Source organism: Vanderwaltozyma polyspora, genomic scaffold, assembly GCF_000150035.1.
Source record: "Vanderwaltozyma polyspora DSM 70294 KpolScaffold1032 genomic scaffold, whole genome shotgun sequence".
Taxonomy (NCBI): Eukaryota; Fungi; Ascomycota; class Saccharomycetes; order Saccharomycetales; family Saccharomycetaceae; genus Vanderwaltozyma; species Vanderwaltozyma polyspora.
The window spans coordinates 15,603-42,288 of NW_001834683.1; the positions used below are offsets into that span (position 1 = coordinate 15,603).

Genomic DNA, 26,686 nt, shown 5'->3' on the forward strand with positions numbered 1-26,686 from the left:
ATATTTTATATAAATGTTCGAATATTCTTCTTGATATATATGTGCGTGCTTCCTTTGCATTTAGGTTTTGTATAATTGATTAAATATCTAGACTCATTTTATCCTTGTAGGTTTATCTCAGTAATACAATGAAATTGATCCTATCTTATCATGTATCTTTTACTGTTTTTCTGGGTTTTTTGATTCAGGCTCTTCGACAGTAACGCTTGATGCTACATTATACCCATTCATTAAACCATTTGCAACTTCCTTTACAGATGGATTATTTAAAACATCTGATAGTCCACCAGGACCATTCCCATTAGCAACATTTTCTGCGAATTGTCTCACAACAGGATTTTGCATTAAGCCTTCTACTTGTTGCATCATTTCTGGGTTTTGGGTTTGCATCATCTGTTGAGCTCTTTGCATCATTTGGGTATTGTTCATTAAACTACCAAAACTGCTTCCTAGAACAGTAGCAATATCGGTTAACACATCGGTTGTATTCAAAGGAGGAGGACCTGATGGGTCAGGGACATTTTTGTTCAAAGTAACAAATGTTTGGACTAATTTTTTTGCATTCTCGTAATCATTTTTCATAACTTCAGTTGATTTATCACCTTCTAATTCCAATACTTTCTTGAAGGCATGTACAGCATCTTCGTTATTGCCTTCAGCTAATTTTGCAGCACCCAATCTTGAGTAAGCCTTTGAATATGTTGGATCTAATTTAATTGCGGTATTGGCATCAAGAACAGCATTGGTAAAATCTTCAATCATTTGATAAGCAGCAGCTCTGTTAGAATAGTAAAAAGGATTTGAAGGATATATTTCAATCGCTTTTGAATATTTATCAATAGCACTTTTATAATTTTTCAAACTCATTTGCTTATTACCTTCTAACTTAAGAGCTTCAGCTTCCTTTTTTTTGTCTTCACTTATTTCTTCATTTTTCACCTCTAATTCAACAACATCAGATACGTTCTGTAGACCCAATCCCTTTAACGTTATTGTTTTTAAATCACTCTTATTAAATACATCATTTATAATTTTCTCTTCAGATGTTGGATCAAGTTCAAATACATCAGATATACAGTCAATTGCGACATTTAAAGATTCGGCATTATCTTCAGAAACTTCTTTACCATCAATAATCTTATGTAAATAATTAACAATTAAGGCCCCAAAGTCCTTATTATTTAAACTCATTTTCTCTTACTTCCTTATAAATTAAAATCAGATTTACTAATAAACCTTTTGATTACAAAACCGTTCTCTGTTATATTTGAAGAAACTTATAGTATATACTATAATGTACTATATTATATTATATTATATTATATTAACACCAAAAAAATACTTGGATTACGATTGCCCTAGATTCTTATTTCATAAAACTCATTAATATACAACTGTATTGTGATGTATTTTATATTGATCATTGAATCATTATTATACATTTTAATTACTTCTATAATACTATAAGCAATAATACTTATTTCACATTATACTGAGAAAGAAAAGAAGAGAGAGGCTTAAAGAAACGTCTACCTAGATGATGATAGATAGAATAGAATATTCTTCGGGTTTCCACGGGTTTCTGAAGAGATTGTTCCACTATTTCTACGCGCATTTTAGTGAATCAAGCCAAGTTCCCAATGGGTAATAAAGTGATATGATGATATATACCGTAGCAAATTGATTAGAGACAGCATTACCTGCTGTGAAAAAATTGAATACTACTGGTTTGTAGTATTACGTTGGCTCATTGTGGTCACTCTGTTACTAGATAACTGGATCGTTCTTTTAGTTTTATACATAGTTACTTGTTATATTACTATATATATTCTTCTTTTATACTTCAAGATACCTTGAAGAGTTTTCGGTTCGGACAAACACTCGTGAGACATGGTAATATGGCTTTATAAGAAAAAGTCACATGACCAATGTCAGCAAATACCTCGAAAATTGGATTTGTTATATTTTGTATCGACGGTTTCTCTGTATGATAAAATCATTATTATATGATCAAAGAAAGCATTGTGTAAAAGTAGTGTATGATTGTATAGAGAGGAAAAAACATAAAATAAAGGCTAAAAAAGAAATCTTCCCCGCCAGGACTCGAACCTGGAATCTTCTGGTTCGTAGCCAGACGCCGTGACCATTGGGCCACGAGGAACAAGATTTTTATTTTTTGGTGGCAATTTCTATTTGTTGCCAATATCATTTGTGTATTAAATTTTTCTCTCCTAATGATATTGTGGAACAGACTGACATAATAGGGTAAATTATTTTTGCTAATGCTATTGATTTTAAGTGTGATAGGTACCCAATAATATAAATTCTTGTAACTACGACTAATTTTCCTAGTTTCACAGCCTGACACCATAGCTTTAATACATCACGAACTCACGATTCAAGAAGAGAAACGAAAACAAATATACAAATATACAAATATAACTCAACTGATTGATATATGTTGTGACTTTAACCTGGATACTCGAGGATAAAGTTTATGTCACTATTGCTATTTTTCGTACAAGGTGAATGTATCGATTTCTCTAATATATAAAAGGAACAAATTTTCAGTTCCGATATATAAAACTATTTATGTTATATAGACTACTCTGTTACAAGAGGATGAGCGAGTTACCACTCACTGACCTCAGTAATAGGTCAACGTACCTATTTAACGTATATCTACTCTCATCATAAGCTTAAAGCTCTTACCATTTTGACAATATAGTTATGAAATTTTCAGTTTCTTAAATGTATTTATACGACTTAAAAATATTATAAAATCATTTTATCACGTGCTAGAACTCTTGTGTATTGATTGGCCTCTTAATAATGCTTTTAATTATTACTTAGTTGTATGTTTAATTCGTTTTACGTTAGAATGAAGGCTGTTAGGCGTTTATTCTATAGGATCTTAAGGGTTGAGATCTGTAAGCTAAAGTAAATATACTTTTGTTGTACAAAGTAAGATACTAAATAATATACAATAATATACAATGATCTCTTTAAATACCAATGTTAATAATATGGAAGCAACAACCTTGTAATGACACACATGTCTTTACATGTCTTTACTGTCAAGGTTCGTACAAAGTAACCTCGAAGTAGTCTCGAAATAATACACTTGTTGAAACTCAAAATAGTATAAACTATACTTTTTTATAAACAATACTAGGAATTTGATCTTTTTATTCTGAAATACTTGATTTAGTATAATTGTTATTATTATAAATTTTGTTATTTCAATTTGGTAAAAACGATGTTTCAATATATTTTTAATATGTTATTAAATTTTTAAAGTTTTGTTCTAACTTGACATCAAATTTCCCATATTTAATAATAAATATAAAAAAATTTAAATGGATTCAAATCAATTGTTCAATTGTTACATTACTAATAGTTTTAAAATCCTATAGCTAGATGAACGATAATATTTATTATGTAATTTTTTATTTCTAAAAATATATAATACACTACCATAAAAATCAAAGATAATTAGTTATTACTCAGAAGGAAATAATATTGTCTTACTCGATCGCAAATATTAGTGAACTTATAAACTCCTGAAGTGATTCTATTTGACAGATTCAAGAATATCTTTGTTTTATGGTAATATTTCTGCTTTTAAGTAGAGTGACGAAACTAAAGTCATAAACTTAACATTAAATCATTAATTGTGGTGGCGATATTTAGAATTAACATTAGTTCAGTTGATTATAAATCAGTTTTTCATGATAATAAAAAACATTTCAATTACAACTGAATAATAATTTTCTCTAGAAATAACCCAACCTAAAAGTCCTGGCAAAAGTCACTCAATTAGTGCTTCCCTCTCTATGAACTATACAATAGAGTCTGGAAAATTTCAGTTGTATGATTACATTAGGATAATACTTAGAATTATCTAGGGAGTGATGCTGGAAAAGGAAATAGATAAACTGTTGCCATTATATTTGAACTTTCTTTCACTTGCTGAAGTGTCACACACTCTTAAAGAACAAAATTATAATAAACTATTTTTAGTAGAACTTTGACCTTCTCGATAATTATCCTTTAGAACAATAGTTTACTCGTGTGACGTATTGCTTTGTCAAATTGAGACTACAAAATTTTACTATACAGAATAGCTATACCACTTTACTTAAACATCCAATCATCTAACTAATTGCTTGGAATTTCCGATATATAATATATTCGTGAATTTTTAAATATTATGGCTAGTTTTCCTTAGAATTTAATTCCTTAGACATTCTATAGTTTCAAAAGAGGTAATATGTTCAAAGCTTTAAATAGAGGGGATAGACCACAAATACTGAATAAGAGTATATTTGCTCTTCAATTCCATCCCTATACTTTTGTTGTTTGTGTCGCATAAATGATGTTCGTGAATGGGTATTTATTGTTAGATATATGCAAATTATCAGAGTTCATTAAATGAATCAACTAATTTCAAACTTTTAAAGAAAATTAATGATTTGAAAGATAATCTATACCATAACATATAATTATTCATATAATAACATTTCCAAGGGTATATATGTCGTTTAAAAGGGTATATAAATTGGAAACTAACTAATGAATTTTGAAAATAAAGTAGGCACGTGATATATATCAAAAAACATATTAAATTTATTTAAATTTTCAAATACTACTAAATAAATATATTTTCAAAATATACTTCAACGTTTGTTTCCGAACCTTTAAAAACGGTTTAAGTGAAAGATAATATATTTTTTTAATGTTCTACGATGTTTTCCCTTATTAATAAAGTTCCTTTTCTTATGTATTGGGTTCGGTCTTTTGTCTTTCTACAGATGTGTTTGAGAAATTACCGTAAATATGAAATTAAACTTTTGGACATTTGATTACAAGATGTTTTTACTTGTAGTATAATTACTCTTAATTATTATTAATCCAAGTAACTACAGTTAGCTATTAATAATTGTATGGAAAAGAATATACAGTATTAAGTTATTAACGTTGCCTATCCATAGTTTTATCTTGTTTTAGAAAATTGAAACCTTATTATATTAGAATGGATTTTGAATGAAAATTATTTATGAATATACTACATTTATATGTTGATCCACTATAATTGGTACAGAATGACCAGAAAATTTCAAAAAGGTGATATAACGCTTATATATATATATATATATTCAAGTTCGTTATGACAATAGCAACAAGCAATTGACTGATCTTGACATTCAAGTAGAATACCAGAACATTTGGACAGAAGCTTGATATCTAGAATCAAAAATAAAATAGAACTTCAGATTAGAAATATATCCTCTTGATAAAGTAGCATTATAAATTTATTTTATTCGTAAAAGTGGCATCCTTTATTTTAGTTAGGTACAATTAGTTTTAATTTATCTTATGTTCTAACATTAGTTCAGAATACTAGGTTAACATTATTAGAAGCAGATTTATTTATACATAACCATTTTTGATTGCCAATGTCGTATGTAGAAATAATTGATATTATGCATACAATTATTGCATATTTTCGTACTCCTTTTACGAAATAATTAAGTAATGAACGGATATTCAGCCTCTCTTTTTCCCTTTTTACAAAAAAGGTTTTAAGTTCAAGGCTAAACTGCATCTTAGCTTCAAGGAATGTAGAACAAACTTGTTCAAAGCATAACATTTGCATTATATTTCCCATCAGTAATGAAATACAAAATAAATCAAAGAAGATAATTAAGACGAATGAATATTAAAGCTCATGCAAGATGGGTGTTTAATCAATTAATCCATCAATAAACAATAGATCATATTCTACTAAATAGGAAAGGTTACAACAATAGTTTCCAAATGTTGTACTATCTCCGAGAGGTTGAGTTTTACCAGCATTGGAATTGAAAGAGATGAGATGAGATGAGATGAGATCAGGATTCAAAGAATAAACTAAGAACAACTTCTTGAACAAGGTTGAATAAGTGTGTGTAGAGTAGTATACGTTTCTAACACATATATAATTATGGAATTAATAGTCTTTGAAATTGAATGAGATAAGCTTTGTTGGGTTTCTCCCTCTATTGAAACATAAACTAAATGCTCTGTACAGTAATTATTACGTATATATGATTTTTTATTGTCTTGCCTCAACATACTTTAAAAGGTTATCTGGTAAGAGGGGGGACCTACAAAAAAAACCATAACATAGAATAATGCATTATGGTTTAGTAATAATAAAAATATTCGTTACATTATTCGATATTCGTATGTGGCTGTCTCAAGTGTAAACCCCTACAAAAGATTATTTAATTCCTTATATTTGTTTCTATTTTATTCTCTTCCCTTCTGTTCCCTTCTGTGTCCCCTTCTCATCTCATCTCATCTCATCTCATCTCATCTCTTCCCTGTTACTATTCTCAAAAACGAGAATATTCTACAGCAAGAAAAGATCATAAAATGAAAAATAAATGGATCTCTTCAACTCTGGCTGGGTTGAGGTATATTATCATATTTTTGATAGCGAATGGGAGGGATGTTTTTTTTGTCCACCAAAAATTCCTTGTATTATCCTTCAAAACTGTTGAAAATTCATTAAATTGCTGGAGCAACGACGGATTTAATAAGTAGAATAGAACCCAACTCAATATATACATTAATCCTTGAATATAGATACTTTACATAATGAATATGAATCAACTAAATTAAGTTGTAAATGGGTAAGTAAGCACGCAAAAAGCAAAAAGCAAAAAGTTAGTTGAAAGTGCCTACATTTTTAGTTGGGAAACTTTAAACTGCGATGGGTATTATTTATTCTTGATCTATTATTGTATTGTCACGATTAACATCAACTAGATCAGATTGCTTGCTTTCATTATTGCCATCATCAGCAAGTATTAAATCACTATTGTAAGGTCTTTTGTTTGCTTAGGGAAATACACACCCACACATAAAACTACCATTTTCAAGATATATTTAAATATAAGAACACACACATATATATATGGGAAGTTTAAACTTAAATCTGGTTAATTTATAATTCTTGGCTGATTCAGGATTAGGGTTATATACAATATTTTACATTAATTTTGAAAAGGATAAGGATACAAATTTAAGAGTCGTCAAGAATATTAATCATGGTAAGCCAAAATATCCGTAGGAGATCAATAACATCAACATCAAGTACTGTTACCACAGTTCAAGTCGAAAAAGATGGCGCTAAAAGCAGTTATAGCTATATCAAACGTGGTGTTCAATTAGTGACTTGGGAACATCTACCGGACTGGCAAAAGGACAATGAACATATTTTGAGTGGATACGTTAAAGAAACCAATAGCATTAAAGCCTGCTTACATAGTCTATTATTCATTCATAATGAATCTGTTAATATTTTTTCTCATTTAGTACCTGCATTTTGTTTTATGACAACTATAATTTTTGATAAATATGTTGTAGAAAGGTATCCTACTACAACACTAAAAGATTATTTGATGTTAGATCTTTTCTTATTCGGTGCATTCACTTGTCTCATGATGAGTAGTGCTTTCCATTGTTTAAAAGCCCATTCACCTTACGTTTCTAGCTTTGGCAACAAATTAGATTACCTTGGTATTGTCGTTTTAATTGTATCTTCAATGTCAAGTATTCTTTACTATGGATTTTATGATAATTCTTTCCTTTATTTCACATTCTCTGCAATTACATTCACTTTTGGTCTTTCATGTGCTGTGGTATCATTAGGTGAACGATTCCGTGCAAGGGAGTGGAGACCATATAGGGCAGCAATGTTTGTTGCATTTGGCTTATCAGCTCTTTTGCCAATATTCGCAGGCTTTTTATACTATGGGGTTCAGGAAACTACCATTAGAGTTCAATTAAAATGGGTTGTATTAGAAGGTGTCTTTTATATCTTCGGTGCATTATTATATGGTGTTAGATTTCCTGAAAGGTTAAAGCCAGGTATGTTCGACATTTGGGGTCATTCCCATCAATTATTTCATATTTTGGTTGTCGTAGCCGCTTTATGTCATCTCCGTGGATTATTAGGAAGTTATACAATTGTACATACTAGGTTATCATCATTGACACAATAGTTGAATCTATTAAATCACAGTTCGTGATCAATTATTGTACTATGAATATATACAATCTTTCAATTCTCAAATTATTGAATTGATCGAAAAATTTTAAAAGTAATTTAAGCAAACATACTTTAATTTCATTAGATATAATATAAATACAATGCCACGCAAACCTTGCAGCCTTAAACTGACGACAACTTTATGACCAGAGAAAACAGACATTTAATATTCTATTGAAACAGAAACCAAAAAAATACAATATATGGTTTAAAGTGTGTTAATCAATTGATAAGTAGTTCACTATACGTTGTTATGCTATGACTTGATTTTTATTTTAGCTTCTTGTTAAATATCTTAAGTAATGGAGGGATATGGATGATGCGAAAAAATGTAAAACTAATAACAAAAATAAATATCCCAAAAAAAAAAAAAAGAAATATTAGAGATTTAAATAATTAACATACATTGATGATTCTTGATGATGACTTTAAAAGATTGTTTAAGGATTTGGAACTGCTGTAAATCCAATTAGAGAGCTTTCTAACTTATAGAAGTATTGGTATATTTATATACTGCTAAATATCTAAACTGTTTCCTTCAAGTTTACAACATCTTTTTTTGATTGCATTACATTTTGTGGGAGTTCTAAAGAAAAGAAGGTAATAAGATTGTTGTTATAATCAACCAGAAATATTAAAGATTAAATAACGAACAAAGAGAGGGAAAAACAAATATCGAAGGATAGTACTTTAATTCAATATCATATAAAGTCTGCGAATAAAGATTTCACTACATAAAGTGCCTAATGGTTTAGATTTATAGAGAGAATCAAGTATGGGAAACAATTTAATGTATAAACCAACATCAATTGATATACATAAAAATCAAGATCTAAAATTGAATTCAAAGTATTCTAGAAATGAGGGTATGATAGAGGGAAATGATAATAATAAAAATATACAAGATGATTCAGACGATGAACAAATAACAGGATTTCCAAAATTAAGTAATTTTGGGTCTGCACTATTAACTTCTGAAAAGGAAAACATAACAAAGAATAAACTTACAAACACTAATTTAACTCTAAATGATGATAAGTCCTTAGCATATGATAATTATTCTTCTACTTTATCTATCAATCGGGCTGGAAATGTTAATACTACTTCCAGTATGAGTAAAGCAAATAATAATTACGAATATAATAATAGTAGTGAGAATATTTCAACGGGGAACTCGACCTTTCAAAGGTTTAAAGGCCTCCATGAATCTATCAAGGATGAATTAAATACTAAAAATCTAGAAAGAAGGAAAACTAGACGATTTTTTAATAGGACAAAAATGGGTGTATTGGGTCCTGCAATGAGGACCAATCTAGAGAATGAAAAGCTGGGGAAGAACTCAAAACATGAGACTATTGAAGAAAAAATCAATAAATATGATCAACCAGCACATTTAATTTCCTCATCATCTACAGTTGCATCCTCTTCGTATACTTCTTATCATGATACTCACCAAAGTATCAACCAAACTTCACAGACTACGATAAATTATGATTTAATAGATTTTGGAGAATTAAATCCAGTTCAATATATTAAAAAAAATAATCTGCCAACTACGGAATTACCTACAATTTCAAAATTGTATTTCGAAAGACAAAGGGCGGAAAGTAGAAAAATTGCATTAAAAAAACATTCATCATCGAAGGAATTATTATTTTCTTCATCATCTTCTGCATTAAAAAATTCATTCAACCAAATATCAGATGCTCAGAATGAGAGCAAATGTATATCTAATAACACCGGGGATACAGATGCTTTGAGTGAACCCAAGATTAGCGATAAGGAAAACAGCAGGTCTACATGGAGTAGAAATGGCTACGCTATCTTGAAAGATGATTATATAAATAACTTAGAATACTATAAAAATCCTTCGGGATATAGTAGCTCACTGAACAAAAAAAGAGAAGCACTATCAAGCATAAATGTTAATACGAATCATAATCATAGCTATCAAGAACTTGGTGACAATAAGCGTAATAAGATTTCAACAAAAGGTATTGAATCTGAAATAGAACATGTAGCTGCTAGGAATAGCATGCTTGAACAACAGAAGGTCGAACAACTAAATTCAGCTAATATACATAAACATGGTAAGAAAAAAGTGGAAATAATCGAACCAAAGTCAGCATCAGCTAATAGAATAGCTTCAAAAAGTGTTGTATCTGTTAATGGAGTAGAGTATGAAAAAATTGAACTTTTGGGTAGAGGTGGTTCTTCAAAAGTATACAAAGTTAAAAATGTTCATAACAACAAGATTTTTGCCTTAAAACGAGTAATGTTTGATGAGTTTGATGAGTCTAGTATTGACAGTTTTAAAGGTGAAATTGAACTTCTAAAAAAATTAGAAAACGAAAAGCGAGTTGTTACTCTAATTCAACATCAAATGGAATCTGGTGTATTGCTGTTGATCATGGAATGTGGTGATCATGATTTATCACAGATTCTAAACCAAAGAATGAATATGCCATTGGATATTGAGTTCATAAGGTTTCATGCTAGAGAAATGTTAAAGTGTGTTAAAGTTGTCCATGATGCTGGCATCGTGCATTCAGACCTGAAACCTGCCAATTTTGTATTTGTTAAAGGAATCCTTAAGATTATTGATTTTGGTATAGCTAATGCTGTTCCGGACCATACTGTGAACATATATCGTGAAACCCAGATAGGCACACCTAATTATATGGCACCCGAAGCTCTCGTGGCAATGAATAGCCAACAAGATTCAGATCAGCAAAATAAGTGGAAAGTAGGAAAGCCTTCCGATATATGGTCATGTGGTTGTATCTTATATCAAATGTTTTATGGAAGGCCTCCATATGGATCTTTTCAAGGTCAAAATAGACTGTTAGCAATAATGAATCCTAATGTAAAAATTGTTTTCTCTGAAAAAACATCCAACAATGAGAGGATACCTCGATCAGCCCTAGAAACAATGAAAGCATGTCTTATAAGAAATCCAGATAAGAGATGGGCTGTTGACCAAGTATTAGAAGGCTCATTCTTCAACCCTGTTATGGTAACTTCGTTTATTATTAGGGATTTAATTAAAAATGCAGTGAATTATGGTGCCGACCAGAGATATGTGACTGACGAAAAAATCACAGAGCTAGCAGATGATGTTTTAAATAGATTAGCAGATTTTAGATTGTAGTATTAATATTTTTATGTAGATATATACTTTTAAACGTATAGAGACAGCATTTAGAAAGGTTACAAGGACTAATTACAGTTTTTACATTTTATATTCTAACGCGTGCTATAGTTAATATTTTGGTTGTTCACTGTACTTGATCTAATCTAATTCATTTTATCTCCAAATAAAACATTTCAGTAGAAGTGTCTATATATGAAATTTATTATATTATTATACAGTATTTATTATTATGTCACTAAAATTTCCTTTTCTTTGTTGGACGTGCATTCTTTTGGCGCTTCTTTTCTTTTGCCATTCTTTCCTTTCTTATTTGGGCTGTAGTCTTCAATTCTGTGTTACCAGAAGAGCCACCAAAACCTTTAACACTGACACCACGTTCAATTGCACTTTGTACTTTCTTCTTTTGTGATTGATAGTCATCTCTAAACTTATCAGGTAATCTAGGTGCCTTATTTTGTTTGTGTTTGAATCTACCTCCTGGTCCACGTTGTGAACCACTATCTGTCGTTGGATCAGAAAGCAAGTTGGTTGGAATGCTTGTTTCCCTTGCACCAGTTTTGATACCTTTGATATTTCTAGATTTAGACCATTCAGCAAATTTTCCCGATTTGAAACTGGCTGGTATTTTTTGACCACTCTCACCGATGATGTATTTTTTATTATCAATACCTTGCATATTAACATACTTCTTTCTCTTTTTATCCCATTTTACTGTAGCCGTCTGCTTATGAACTTGGACTTTATCGTCATCGTTCAAATCATATGCAGCTTGTGCAGCATCATTCGTAAAACCTGAGGTAATTTGCAATTGTTTGTCTTGGATATCTCCAGCTGGAGCATAATGGCTGATAAAGAAATTTGGATCCCTGAAAGTTTTGGACTTCTTTTTCCTTGAAGATTCTTGCTCCTCGAGGATCTTGTCTGCATCTTCAAATGACTTTAGTGCCTCTTCAGGAACGGAATATCCTGCTTCATGATCCTCTCCTTTTAAAATCTCATCCTCAATTTTGTGTGTCAACCCTGCAACTCTTTCTTTGTCTAATAACTCTTGCCTTTTACGAGCTTTCCTTTGAATCGGAGCTATTTGCTTTCTTCTTTTTTGCATCAAAATAGCTGTATCGTCGTTAGGATTTTTACCAAATTCGAAGACAGTTTCTTTATTCCTTCTATTTTGAAACTTGGCCAAAAAATTTAGCTTTTCTTTCTCTAGATTCCTGCCAAATCTAATATTTTGTTCGTCCCAGCCAGAAGCAATAACTTCTTTACTTCTTTTGATAGATTCCGGAGACGCAGCAGTACGAGTTCTGCAGTAAAGCTTTTCAGCTTTTAGTGAAACCTTTTTTGCCATTTGAAGATCAAAATTAGATTCAATTATATTTTTATATAAATCACCAACGCTCTCAATGTCATATCTTGGTGCTGAACCTAAAACCAATCTATTGGTATAGGATATCTTTGGATCTTCAAATGAGCTTTCAGTATTACCATCTGCTATCCATTTACTTTTCATCAATTTACAACTAGCTTCATACATTGATGTCAATAGAATTTTTTTACCCAAAAATAATTCCAAGTCAAGCATATAAGGCAATTCTGTTTCAGAAACTATGGAATATGCCCAACCTCTGTTACCAGCTCTTGCAGTTCTACCTACACGATGAATAAAGATCTTTGAAGATGCTGGAAGTGAATAGTTAATGACATTTGCTAACATAGGAATATCCACACCTCTTGCGGCAACGTCAGTAACAACAAGGATAGAGGTTAGACCTGCTCTAAAATTCAATAACTGACGCTTACGAGCATGCTGATCTAATGTACCATATAGATATGAAACCAAAAACCCACTGTCTTTCAATAATTGAGTAATATATTCTACATGGTGACGGGTTGGTGCGAATACAATTGTAGATTTTTCAGTAGGTAGCTCATTCGATGCAGAAACTTTTAGTTTTTGAAATTTACCCTTCTTGGATTTCCTTGAATTTTGTTTGCCTTTATTATCCTCATCCTCAGAGTCAGAATCACTTAAACTTTTGTTGAAATCGGATAGCTTCTTAATTTGATCATCAGTTCCTAACGGGATTTTAATGACATCCTGCAGAAGATATAAAAGGTTATTTTCTCTTTCTTCATTTTTGGTTGACAAAAATAGTATTTCCAAATTTTCTGATATTTTTGTTTCAGCATCTAAACGGACCAAGACAGGATTTGTTAACCCAGCCTTGGCAAAATCTACCAGGGAACTTGGTAGCGTAGCCGAAAATAACAAAGTCTGTCTATTCATAGGTAATGCAGCTAGTAATTCATTAAGTTGTTCTTGAAAACCCATTTCAAATAATCTATCAGCTTCATCAAAGACCACGTATTCGACAGTTTTCAGATCTAATGACATTTCAACTTTTAAATGCAAAAAACGACCTGGTGTAGCAACAATGACGTCTGGGTTTGACATCATCATACTAAATTGATCTTCTAAGGAATCACCACCAGTTAGAAGAACACTACGTAAATGAGTACCCTTTGAAAATTCTTTAAATACACGATGTGTTTGAAGTGCCAATTCTCTTGATGGTGACAGAATAACTGCACGGGCACCAATTTTACTGGAATGGCTCTTTAACTTTTCTATCATTGGCAAAACAAATGCAGCAGTTTTACCAGAACCAGTACGAGCCATACCAACAATATCTCTCTTTTGTAGAATCAACGGAATGGTTTTACGTTGAATTGGTGTAGGTTGTCTAAAACCTTTCTTATGAACATTTGATAGTATTAATTTTGAGAAACCAAAACTTGGGAAACTACCTTTCTTGTGCTTTGACTTTTCACTGTTATTAATCGAAAAATAATCATTCAAATCATCATCATCATCTTCATGGTCACCCTTATTATTAGAATCTTCATCATCAGATATTTCTAATGATGGGAAACTATTGTTGTCGGTTAACGTTTTATTACTCGATTTAGGTTTCTTTTTGGTATCTTCTTCATCACTAAAGTCAACAATATCCTGCACTTCTTCTTCATCATCACCAGAGCTCTCACTTTCGTCACTACTGTCTGCAGTATTTAAACCAATATTCGATGTGATATCAAATCCATCATCATCATCACTACTGGAGTTACTATCTTCAACATGCCTTTTTCTTTTACTAATAATCCCCATTATTGCTGTTGATTTAATCTAAATTTTAAATAAACAAACAATGGTGAAATCGTTGATCAATTAAAAGGTCACAGAATGGGGTTTTTATGTTTAATCTTACAAATTCATAAACCATAACTTATTATCAGTGGACTGTTTTATACTTGATTGAAGCATTGAATTTTTCAGCTCATCGCTAATTTCAAAAAATTTTCATTTAAATAATCTAAAGGCGCTATCAAACAAATATTCCAATAAATGGATAGTGCATTGATAATACCTTTTTCTATAAAAGTAATAATACTAAATTCACCATGTCATCAAAGTATCACACAGTATATATCACGATATATAAAAAACAGTAGTTGTTGAAGGTGATAAAATTGGAGTAAATAATTCAGGGTTCCTAAATATTTGTTGACACTAAAATAATCACGGACACTAATTAATCAGACCTTAAGTGCTCAGATCTTGCCGGCTTTTTAAAAGATAATGATTAGAGCAAAAGTTTGAAAGGAAATAATTCCATAAAATGGCGATACTCTAATAAGTTTTCTAATTTTTTTTTTATTCCAATGAAAATGTTTGGGAACGTTTCCACTTGCATTAGAAATAACTATCTTTTTATATCATTCGGTTACTCTAGAATGTTTCTAAGATACGATTGAACGACTCAGATATTCAATGAATAATCTACCTCAATGGGTAATTGTCCCAGATCATATACATTTATCCATCTCTCTCTCTCTCTCTCTCTCTCTATATATATATAAACCTATAAATTCAATCATAAAAGAATACTGACATCAATAGATAGCTAATTTTTTCTTATATAACATTTGCACGTGACATTAGTACAAAGTTTAAAATTTATCACCGTTTGCCTTAACAACGTAACGTAACGAGCAAGAGCTTTCCTGGGAAGCTTTATTGGAAAACTATTTTATTGATTTAATTCAAGACGTCGTTCAATCGTTTCGTAAAATGTATAAAATGCTCATTTAGAAAGCCATTTCTGATTCATAATATTCTTGTCTTTTTCTTAGCCTTTTTATTATTATTATTATTATTATTATGGGATTTAACTTTTGCAATGGTGTGACGATTTCATCAAACATAGTTCATTCGAAGAAGAACAGAGGCACTAACCTTATTACAAGTTGGTAATATTAAATAATAATCTATTCAAGTGAGATAAACATAAGAAACTTTTTAAAGCAATGCTTTTTGAGAAAGAATTATATGTTGCAACTGAAGCCGTTCGTAAAGCTTCTCTTCTTACTAAGAGGATTCAATCTCAAGTTATCGCCCACAGAGAGTCATCTACAATAATTAAAAGTGATAGTTCTCCTGTAACTATTGGTGATTATGCTGCTCAAACTATTATTATCAATGCAATCAAAACTCATTTCCCAAATGATAAGATTTTAGGTGAAGAAACTGCAACAGGGTTAGAGGATAAATTTGTCAATGAGATTTTAACAGAAATCAAAAACAATGATACTGTATTTGATAAAGAATATAAAACCGATTTCGAATTTACCAATTCCCAATTTCCATTGGCAAGTATTGAAGATGTTAAGAAAGTGATTAACTTTGGTGATTATAAAGGTGGTAGAAATGGTAGGTTTTGGTGTTTAGATCCAATTGATGGTACTAAAGGATTTTTAAGAGGTGAGCAGTTCGCCGTATGTTTAGGATTAATAGTTGATGGAATAACGCAGGTAGGTGTTATTGGCTGTCCTAACCTATCATTATCATCGTTCGGAGGGAAAGATAAACCAAACCATGAAAAATTTGGTTATATATTTCGTTCAGTCAGAGGATTTGGAGCATTCTATGCAGCAGCAGCAAGTACAAGTACCAGTGCAAGTACAAGTAATTGGACACAAATTCATTCAAGAAAGCTTTCTAGTACTAATGAGATGATTTCATTAGAAGGTGTCGAGAAGGGACATTCATCACATGATGAGCAAGCAATTATCAAAGAAAGATTGGGAATTACTAGATCATTAAACCTTGATTCCCAAGCTAAATATTGTTTGTTAGCCTTGGGATTAGGCGATTTGTATTTAAGATTACCTATTAAGTTAAGCTTTCAAGAAAAAATCTATGACCATGCTGCAGGTAATGTTTTAGTTCATGAAGCTGGAGGTATTCATACGGATGCGATGGAAAATGTTGAATTGGATTTTGGTAATGGGTTAACATTGAGCACTAAGGGAGTGATTGCATCCTGTGGACCCGAAAGTTTACATGGATTGGCAGTTAAGACATCCAATGAAGTGATAAACTCTAGAATCAAGAGTGATTAACAAAAAAGAAAAGAGAACATGTTTATGAACAGCCAGATATTTACATATGTACATATGTAAACATGTAAATATGTAAGTAGGTATGCAGTATTAATTATATTTTATTACAATTGATATGGGAAGTTTCAAAAGAGGGCATTAGGGAAAAAGAAGGTATATGTATTAAATCAGATTACTTAATTTAGTGATGGAATGTGTAACCAATAAGTTATCAGTTATATAAGTGGATGAGGGGAGTCCCATTTGATATTAGTAATAGCGTCGTGAGTGTTGTTGCTGGAGGTTAATATGCCAGTGCCAGCAGAGACAGAGACAGAGACAGAGACACTGAGATCCCTCTCTCTCTCTGCTTCTCGTGGGTTTTTCCTATCCCATTTCCCATTCGGGTTTAATATACATTTTTAGCTATTCCAACCAGTTGCAGCCACTTCATCTTGTCTCAGCCTGGGCAGCAACATCGAGAGGAACAGCAGCCAAAAATAAAAACAAAACCGGTATGGCCAGCGAACTGAACCGATCACGTGACAAAATGAACAATAAAAAAATACGAACGAACGAAAGAAGGAGAGAAAAAAAGAAAAAAAAGAAAAAAAAGAAATGTTTTTTGTCATTTCGAAAACTTCCCTCTCTCAGCTGTTTCTCCTCTTACTGAGGATGCTATCGATGCTGATGCTGGTCTGCTTCTCATCGTCGTTGTCGTTGTCGTTGTCGTTGTCGTTGTCGATGTCGATGTCGTTGTTATTGCTAATTTTATGCCATATGGGATAGTTCGATTTATCCCATCTAATCTATCTCTATCTCTGTCTTTATCTCGCTTTCTCTATCTACTAAATATTTTGTATCAAAATTTATAGAACTTCGAAAAGTGATATTTTTTTATCACGATCAGAACTAGTTGATGCTTCCTTATTCTTTGATGTTCACGTCTTTAAAGTAACCCATATACTCTCATTAACAAGTACAACAAGCTCATCCACATATACCAACATATTTATACATATTATCCATTGATACTATCAGGGTGGTACTTTCTCTCATCGTTTCGTTTTTATTAAAGTTTAATTTTTTTTTTCGTACTATTCAGAGAGGGTTGATACTAATTTTAAGACCCTTGAATGGGATAAATTAAAATTAATATATATCATATCATATAATCTCATCTCATATCGTTTCTTTGAGCCTATCCCCGTCCCATACATCAGACTTATAATCAAGCAAAACCGAACCAAGCTAAGACACTCCAATACCCTTCTCTCCTCCGCCCCCACTCCCACTCTCACTTTCACTGTCGAGATTTATCTTTATATGAACACTTACATATACATATTATAATTGGAATAACAGAACTTTTTAATTTATTATTATGCCTATAGATAGTAATTTAATGGTATCAGAAAATCCATCCTTGGTTAAAAGAAAAAATATTACACCTGTCGGTGGTGGTACTACCTCTTTAAACGTTGTTTTAGGCTTACCTGGTCTATTTTCTACTTTTTCAGAGGATGATTTATTAAAATTACGTATCTTATCGATAGTATTTGCATTCATTTCTTTAGTCACTGGGATGGTCGGTTTATTCTTATTATGGAATATCGATAGGAGAAGGAAATCATTTAGACATGAGTTATTATTATACTTGATCATTTGCGATAATATCAAGACTTTAATCTCAGTCATATATCCAATGATTCTGTTAATACGACGTCAAGCAAGAGGTATTCCTGCTTTATACAACGTTTTAGGATTTTTAACTGCATTCGCTATAGAAGGTGCAGATTTCGCTATTATGGTCTTTGCTTTGCATTTCGCTATATTAATCTTCAAACCAAATTATAAATGGATTAATAAGAGAACAAATAACGTAGAGGGCGGTTTATATAAATACAGGTACTTCATTTGGTTGATTGCACTTTTAACCCCAATCGTTTTAGCAAGTTTAGCATTCATAGATTTTAACGAAATTTATTTCCAAATAGCATACAAATATACAAATATCACTGAAGATAACAATTATTTCGGTTTCGGTTTTCAAGCAAGAAAAGGTGGATATAAGCCTTTGGCTGTACAGTGTTATTTACCTCCAGTGCCGTATTGGTATAAATTAGCATTAAGTTGGATCCCGAGATACGTTTTAATCGTTAGTATCTTTGGCATCTATATTAGCATCTACGTTTATGTATCAAGAGAAAGTTCGAAAATTAAGAGAGAAATTGCAGAATTTGAACATAAAAATTTGACTCTACTAGGTGAAACCATTAAAACAGAAGAAAATCCTCGTTCTTTCAAAAAAAGTTTAATTTCAGTTTTTAGACATATCCTAGGGTTCCTGTCATTATCTTTATCGATAGATGATGATAAAGTTAGCGTAGACGATTCAATGAATTCAAGATTATTGTCAAAATTATCAGAAACAAAATTTCAAGCAAATCAGATCCTTAAAAACCCTAACAATGATCCAAAGGATAAAGACCTATATGACAATACCAACAATACCTTTAATGATATAAATGGAAGCATAGAAAATTTGGATACGTCCCAACTTTCAACCTTTACCCAAGGGATTATCAGTAACAACATTCCTAATAACAACAATCATCTTAATGATACTATTAGTGATAATATTCTTAACCGAAATACTACAATTGATGTTCTATTATTTGATGGCGAAGCAGATTCAAACAGCAATAATAATAATAATAATAATGACAATAATAACAATATCATTTGCAGCGATATAAATGAATCTACTGTCAGGCAAGTGACAAAAAATAACCACCGTGTCACATTGAATTCCGAAATCTATTCAATGTCATTTAGCGGCAGATCTGATTCAGGTGAAGGCACAACTGATGATTCAGAAGCTGTCAAAAATATAAAATATATCTTTCAAAAACAAACGTATTCAGCTATGGTGAAACGTAGAAAACAGATTCAAAGTAATTTAAGATCAATTTTCATTTATCCATGCTCGTATATTGCCCTTTGGATCTTTCCAATTGTAATAGATATTACACAATATAGATATGAAATTTCACACGGGCCAGTTATATGGCTTGCCTACATTAGTACCATCGTCACACCATTGAGTTCATTAGTTGATACATTTGTCTTAAGTTACAGAGAAAGACCTTGGCAACATTCATGGTATCACATTCAGAAAGAAGAATTGAGAAGCATATATTCTGTAAAAGGTCGTATACCCGAGAAGGATATACGAGAAATGTGTAAAAGTCATAATGGCCGCAGAGGTTGGTACTACCGTGGAGAACACGAGAGGAAAGAATCGTGGTCTCGAAAGGAAGAAAGGTGGAAAAGATGGTCCTGGCATACAGTTCAATTGTTTAAACGTCTTTTTACCTTTAGCTTTAAGTTCGGTAAAGCAAATTCAGAATCAAGAACATCTGATTTAGAAACTGAACGCTTTAGTGATGTGCATAAAAATGGCAAAACCGAAAATATAACTTCATTAAGCCGACCTTCAACTTTAGCTAGAAAGACTGCAAATAAAATTGAAGTGACAAATGAAGAATTAAAGGACTCATACGATGATGATTATCAACATATGTCTATATTTTGGAAAATTATTCATTCAATTCCTATGTTGGAAGGTATCGACCTTGACGAATTAAATAGAGAGATACAAAGTGAGTATGCCAAAGCACATGGTGGTATTGTAAATTTAGAAGCTGTAACCCAAGCACTTGCACCATCTTCTAGTGGTGGAATTTCTAAATCAAGAACTATGAACAAAGTTTCAGATGTTAATGGTATCTTCTATATGTCTGGACATGTAGATGAAAACACGGACAATCCAAGGAACCAAATTGTGTTCACCGATATCGAATTGATTAATGGTCAAGCTGTAACAAATATGGACTTTTCAGACGTCGTTGAATCTTCTAATAATACAAAGGTTTTAAAATCCAAGCATATCAAAAAGGAGGATAACGAAATGGACATATTGTCCTTCTTAAACGAAGATTATGGAGGTTCCTAATTAATTTTTTTTTTTCGCATAAAACACTTTCTTAATATAAAAATATTTTCATAGACACTGCATTAATTTTCTTTTCAAATAGATAATATATATATATATATATCATAGACTATTTAATTTAAATCTTTAACTATTATATTATTATCTCCTCTATAAATTTCGAATACTATCTAGAGCACTGTCTTTTCTCTCTCATAAAATATTAATTTGTAGTTCGGATATAAATTTTATCTTCACAAATGGAATTAAAGATAAATAGTTGAAAAATCGAAACTATTAGGCCTATAAATGATATAAGGAATGGATTTTGTAGGTCTGGATTCTACATGCAAGAGATTGGTGAATGCCCTCGTTGTTTAATTCTGGCTATAGAATATTGATAAATTTGAGGAGAATGGGTATTAAGAGGGAAATTCAAAATATGTCATCAGATAGTGTCTCTGATGTTTCTAAATCACCTAGTGAATTTGACCTTCAATTACAAAATGAAATTGAAAGGGCAAAAAGTGAGAAACGTATAAAAGAGAAGAATAAAAGGTTCAAAAAGCCTAGCGCATCTGCGATGAGAGATGAGGCAGGTTTCAAAGTTAGAGTTGTCGATACAAATGGTGACAAAAAGAAGCAAGATGATCCAGATTATAAAGTAATTATTGATGGCCCTTTGAGAAGAATTGAACCATATTATTTTACATACAAGACTTTTTGCAAACTAAGGTGGAGAGATAGAAAATTATTAGATGTTTTTGTAACTGAATTTAGAGATCGTGAAGAGAGTTATTACAAAAAGACCATAGCTGGTGGTCTCGTTTTCTTAAATGATAAACCTGCAAATTTAGAAAGTATCATTAGAAATGGAGATTTAATTACGCATAATGTACATCGTCACGAACCTCCTGTAACATCAAGACCAATTAAAACAGTATTTGAAGATGACAACATTTTGGTTATTGACAAACCTAGTGGTATTCCTGTACATCCTACTGGTCGTTTTAGATTTAATACCATTACTAAAATTCTAGAAAAGAAATTAGGTTACAGTGTCCATCCCTGTAACAGATTGGATAAGCTAACCAGCGGTTTGATGTTTTTAGCAAAAACTCCTAAGGGTGCTGATGAAATGGCAGACCAACTAAAGGCAAGAGAAGTCACGAAAGAATATGTGGCTCGTGTTGTTGGAGAGTTCCCAGTCGGTGAAGTAACTGTGGAAAAACCTGTTAAAACAGTCGATCCAAGAGTGTCATTAAACTCTGTATGTTCTTTAGAAGATGAAAATGCCAAACATGCAAAAACAATTTTTAACAGAGTTAGTTACGATGGTAAAACAAGTATTGTGAAGTGCAAACCACTAACTGGTAGAACACACCAAATTAGGGTACATCTTCAGTATATTGGGTTCCCAATAGCTAATGATCCTATATATTCAAACCCTCATGTTTGGGGTCCAGGTCTTGGTAATGGAGGAGATGCTGATTTTGAAGATGTGATTAAGAAACTAAATGAAATTGGTAAAACAACATGTTCAGAATCTTGGATCAATGCAAATTCAGAAGGTGAATTGCTTAGAGGGGAAAAATGTGAAGTATGCGAAACTGATTTGTACACAGATCCGGGACCTAATGATTTAAATCTATGGTTACATGCTTACCGTTATGAATCAACCGAATTTGATGAGAATCAGAGAAAAAATTGGAGTTACAGAACTGATTTCCCTGATTGGGCATTGCAATCGAATAAAAAATACATGGAATTAGCTTTAGAAGAAGCTAAAAAGTGTCCACCGACAAAAACAGCATTTAGTGTAGGTGCTATTCTTGCCAACGGTACTGAGGTGTTATCTACTGGTTATTCAAGGGAACTTGAGGGAAATACTCATGCTGAACAATGTGCATTGGAAAAATATTTTACTAAAATCGGTAAAAGAGAGGTGCCACTGGGATCAGTACTTTATACTACAATGGAACCTTGTTCATATAGATTAAGTGGCAACAAACCATGTTTAGAAAGAATTCTTGATGCCAAGGGAAGAATAGGCTCTGTATTTGTAGGTGTATTAGAGCCAGACACATTTGTTAAGAATAATGTCAGTTTCGACACTTTGACATCAAATGGTATTGATTACATTCAAATTCCAGGATATGAAGAAGAATGTATAAATGCTGCAAGAAAGGGACATGATGAATAAAAAATTAAATTAATGGACATTGTTAATAAAACCACAATATTATATGTAATGTATAAAGACTTTTGTAAATTTAGTACACTTTGCATTTGTAGTACTTCATCGCTCTGACTATTACAACTTCTAATGGAACTCACATTATACGAGAAGTTCGTGTAGAATATCTAAATTATCGAACTTTCAAGAACTTGAGGAAAAGTTCGAACACATCTATGACAATAGATAAAACCTTTGTCAATTGCTTGAGATAAAGATATTAAACATCGAATTGGAATTTCTACACTCTCTCTATGTTGAATTTTTAATTTTCCAGGCCGTCACTTCAGATCAGTATTTAATCATGTCCAAAAGAAAGGGTTCTAAGATCAAGGCTTCTCCATCGATTGGGAAGACTAAAGATTCAAGTCAATTTTTGGAAGCATTGAAATTATATGAAGGAAAGCAGTATAAAAAGTCACTAAAGATTTTAGAGACGATTTTAAAGAAGGATAGTTCTAATGTTGATGCTTTAGCTTTGAAAGGTATGAATTTAAGTTCTACCGGTGAAAAGGAAGATGCTGAGATCTATGTTAATAATGCCATTAAAAAGATCAACGGTACTTCTGCTTCACCAATTGCTTGTCATGTTCTTGGTATTTATATGAGATCTAACAAAAGATATAGCGAATCTATCAAATGGTTTCAATCTGCGTTAGACAATGGGTCTTCGAACCAGCAAATCTACAGAGATTTATCTACTTTACAATCTCAAGTTGGCGACTTTAAAAGCGTATTGATCAGTAGAAGAAAATATTGGGAATCTTTTATGGGCTATCGTGCCAATTGGACTTCTTACGCGATTGCCCAAGATATCAATGGTGAATTCCAACAAGCTGTCAACACCTTATCTCAATTTGAAAAATTATCTGAAGGTAAATTGGGCGAAGCTGAGATGTACGAAAACAATGAATGTCTAATTTACAAGAATGACATTATGTACAGGGCTGCTGGATCTCAAAAAGATAAGTTAGAAAATGTCTTGAAACATTTAAATCAAATTGAGCCAAATGTTTTCGATAAGTACAGTGTATTGGAAAGAAAAGCTTCTATTTATATGAAAATCGGTGAACTGAAAGAAGCAGCAAAAGTTTACAGAACCTTAATCAAGAGGAACCCAGACAACTTTAGTTATTATAAATTATTAGAAGTTGCATTGGGTATAACTGGTAACAATCAATTAAGAAAAGCTTTCTATGAAAGAATGGCCAAGTTTTATCCTAGATGCGAACCTCCTAAATATACACCATTGACTTTTATTACTGATGAAGATGAATTATCAAAATATCTAGAGAACTATGTCATCCCTCAGTTAGAGCGCGGTGTTCCAGCGACTTTCACCAACATTAAACCATTGTATAAAAAGAGAGGCGCTATAGTTCAAAAATTAGCAGAAAATATCGTCACTAAATATTTCGACAACTTAGATGCAAGTGCTAATTCAGTTCAATATATTTGGACTTTGTATTTCTTGGCCCAACATTTCCTATTCGTAAAGCAGTTCCAAAAAGCACAAGAATTTATTGAAAAGGCTATTGAACACACTCCAACTATGGTTGAATTCTATATCTTAAAGGGCCGTATAATGAAGCACTTAGGTTTATTATCAGATGCAGCTGATGTTCTAGAGGAGGGTAGAAAGATCGACTTACAAGATAGATTTATTAACTGTAAGACTGCCAAATATTATTTAAGAGCCAATAATATAGAAAAGGCTGTTGAAGTTGCTTCCTTATTTACTAAGAATGATGACGCTGTAAATGGTGTGAAGGACTTACACTTGGTAGAAGCTTCATGGTTTATTATTGAACAGGCAGAAGCTTATAACAGGTTACATATTGATTCAAAGAAGAAATTATCCGAACTAAGAGCGTCATTGGAAGCTGCGACCGATGAAGAGGTTTCAGAAACTGATTCTTCTAAATCAGAATTAAAAGAATTGGAATGGCAAACCGAAAAGTATAGAGGTTTAGCTTTAAAGAGATTTGTTGCTATTTCTAAATTCTATAAACAATTTGAAGATGATCAATTAGATTTCCACTCATACTGTATGAGAAAGGGTACACCAAGGGCGTATTTGGAAATGCTAGATTGGGGTAAAACTATTTACACTAAACCAATATATGTTCGTGCTATGAATGGTGCCTCTAAGATTAATTTTGAAATTTTCGATGAACACGAAGAATTGAAACTAAAGGAAGATGAAAATGAATCTGGTGAGATCAAGAAAAAGAACAAAAAATCTAAGAAACAATCTGCAAGCATGAATAAACGCAAAGAAGAAGAAAAAAAGATTGTTATGGCTTACCCAGCTAATCAGGATGATGATGTGTTTGGGGAGAAGTTAATTCAATCAAAAACTCAAATTGAAGATTTTATGGAAACCTTCTACAACAGCTATTCTAAACAAGTAAGCGAAGAAGATAAAGATCATGTATTAGAATTTGAAGTTCAATATAGAATGGGAAAATTAGCTCTATGTTTAGGTGCCTTGTCTAAATACTCTAAAATCCATGGGACTAAAGCCGGATTGACTGGTAGTATGGCAATCGTTTTAGCATTGAGCACAAGAGATTCAACAAAATTTGAAACAATAGCAAAAAAAGTTGCCACTAAAGGTTTAGAAACAGATTTCTCAGTGTTACCATTATCTGAGGTAAATAATGAAGAATACGATTGGGTAACATTTTTCAAAGACAATTATAACTGTGAAGAATTAAAAGCTTTACTTTTCTTGAAGCATTATAAAGTTGGACAATCTGATATGATAAAAGAACTAATCTTACAAAGATTATCTAACTGTGAGCCATATCTACAAAGTGAAATTCTGCAATATGAATTATGAATTATGAGTTACGAATAATTCAGATTATATAATATATCTTTTATATTTGTATGTATTGCTAACATTGAAAACAATGTGTAAAGGAATTTTTAAAAGAATGATATTCTTCCAGAACGTTCAAAGATGATCTGAAACTGAGTTACAGAATTTTCCATGTGTAGGAAGCTTCCTAGGATTATCAAACAGTTCAACCAGTATTCTTTTAATAGTTTTTTTGCCTTTTCTACTTTTTTCAGTAGTCTTTTATATTAACTTTAACGTTACTATGCGGAGAATTAACTGAGATATATAAAAATAAAAAGTATTGGAAAAAGTATAATTAAACTTAATTTTACAATTGAATTAAGATTCTGAAGAGGTGATTCATTGGATTAGAAAAAGGAAGAGATCAAGACATGACATCGGTGCCTAATTCTATTACATCTTCGGTTACATCTACTGCAAGTAACCAAGTATCAGCTTCTGTTGATCGTATGCGGAGGGATAACATCAATGAAAGAATCCAAGAATTGTTAACGTTAATACCAGTAGATTTTTTCCAAGAATACTATAGGAACACATCGAGCAATGACTCGTCATCCAATTTAAATGAAGGTACCAGTGGATCGAACACACCTAAACTAAAAGGTACAGGTACAAAAGATGGTAAACCTAATAAGGGTCAAATTCTTACACAAGCAGTTGAGTATGTGTCATATTTGCAAAATCAAATTGATACGAAGAACAGAGAAGAGGTCGATCTAATAGCCAAGATCCAAGAACTTAGTAAGAAGAAAGGCCATATAGTGAATGACATCAATTTAGATCATACAAGTGCAGAAGAGATGTTGGCTAAAATAGGTGTGGGTCCATTGAGTGAGCAATATGAATCGAATGAGGCTAGTTCAACCCCACAACAAATAGGACAGCAA

General features: G+C 31.8%; 9 protein-coding genes and 1 non-coding gene across 10 annotated transcripts; 7 read left to right on the plus strand and 3 right to left on the minus strand.

Annotated features, from left to right (window-relative positions):
• Positions 1-159: 159 nt before the first annotated feature.
• Positions 160-1,191, minus strand: Kpol_1032p8 (uncharacterized protein; the record flags this gene model as incomplete). Its single annotated transcript, XM_001646224.1, has 1 exon — positions 160-1,191. One exon carries the CDS (start codon positions 1,189-1,191, stop codon positions 160-162), a length of 1,032 nt encoding a protein of 343 aa, XP_001646274.1.
• Positions 1,192-2,088: 897 nt separating this feature from the next.
• Positions 2,089-2,161, minus strand: Kpol_1032trna1. The gene has a single exon. It is a non-coding gene; the product is annotated as a tRNA-Arg (tRNA).
• Positions 2,162-7,097: 4,936 nt separating this feature from the next.
• On the plus strand, positions 7,098-8,054 carry IZH2 (PAQR-type receptor; the record flags this gene model as incomplete). The annotated part of the gene is made up of 1 exon (XM_001646225.1): positions 7,098-8,054. The coding sequence occupies one exon, from the start codon at positions 7,098-7,100 to the stop codon at positions 8,052-8,054; it is 957 nt and encodes a 318-aa protein (XP_001646275.1).
• An 822-nt stretch (positions 8,055-8,876) lies between these two features.
• On the plus strand, positions 8,877-11,252 carry MPS1 (serine/threonine/tyrosine protein kinase MPS1; the record flags this gene model as incomplete). Its single annotated transcript, XM_001646226.1, has 1 exon — positions 8,877-11,252. One exon carries the CDS (start codon positions 8,877-8,879, stop codon positions 11,250-11,252), a length of 2,376 nt encoding a protein of 791 aa, XP_001646276.1.
• A 238-nt stretch (positions 11,253-11,490) lies between these two features.
• Positions 11,491-14,424, minus strand: DBP10 (ATP-dependent RNA helicase DBP10; the record flags this gene model as incomplete). The annotated part of the gene is made up of 1 exon (XM_001646227.1): positions 11,491-14,424. One exon carries the CDS (start codon positions 14,422-14,424, stop codon positions 11,491-11,493), a length of 2,934 nt encoding a protein of 977 aa, XP_001646277.1.
• Positions 14,425-15,623: 1,199 nt separating this feature from the next.
• MET22 (3'(2'),5'-bisphosphate nucleotidase) lies at positions 15,624-16,718 on the plus strand (the record flags this gene model as incomplete). Its single annotated transcript, XM_001646228.1, has 1 exon — positions 15,624-16,718. One exon carries the CDS (start codon positions 15,624-15,626, stop codon positions 16,716-16,718), a length of 1,095 nt encoding a protein of 364 aa, XP_001646278.1.
• Positions 16,719-18,081: 1,363 nt separating this feature from the next.
• GPR1 (Gpr1p) lies at positions 18,082-20,715 on the plus strand (the record flags this gene model as incomplete). The annotated part of the gene is made up of 1 exon (XM_001646229.1): positions 18,082-20,715. One exon carries the CDS (start codon positions 18,082-18,084, stop codon positions 20,713-20,715), a length of 2,634 nt encoding a protein of 877 aa, XP_001646279.1.
• A 343-nt stretch (positions 20,716-21,058) lies between these two features.
• On the plus strand, positions 21,059-22,897 carry Kpol_1032p14 (uncharacterized protein; the record flags this gene model as incomplete). The annotated part of the gene is made up of 1 exon (XM_001646230.1): positions 21,059-22,897. The coding sequence occupies one exon, from the start codon at positions 21,059-21,061 to the stop codon at positions 22,895-22,897; it is 1,839 nt and encodes a 612-aa protein (XP_001646280.1).
• Positions 22,898-23,234: 337 nt separating this feature from the next.
• On the plus strand, positions 23,235-25,775 carry NAT1 (peptide alpha-N-acetyltransferase complex A subunit NAT1; the record flags this gene model as incomplete). The annotated part of the gene is made up of 1 exon (XM_001646231.1): positions 23,235-25,775. The coding sequence occupies one exon, from the start codon at positions 23,235-23,237 to the stop codon at positions 25,773-25,775; it is 2,541 nt and encodes an 846-aa protein (XP_001646281.1).
• A 395-nt stretch (positions 25,776-26,170) lies between these two features.
• On the plus strand, positions 26,171-26,686 carry RTG1 (Rtg1p; the record flags this gene model as incomplete). Its single annotated transcript, XM_001646232.1, has 1 exon — positions 26,171-26,686. A coding segment is annotated over one exon (516 nt), but the record flags the coding sequence as incomplete, so codon positions are not given.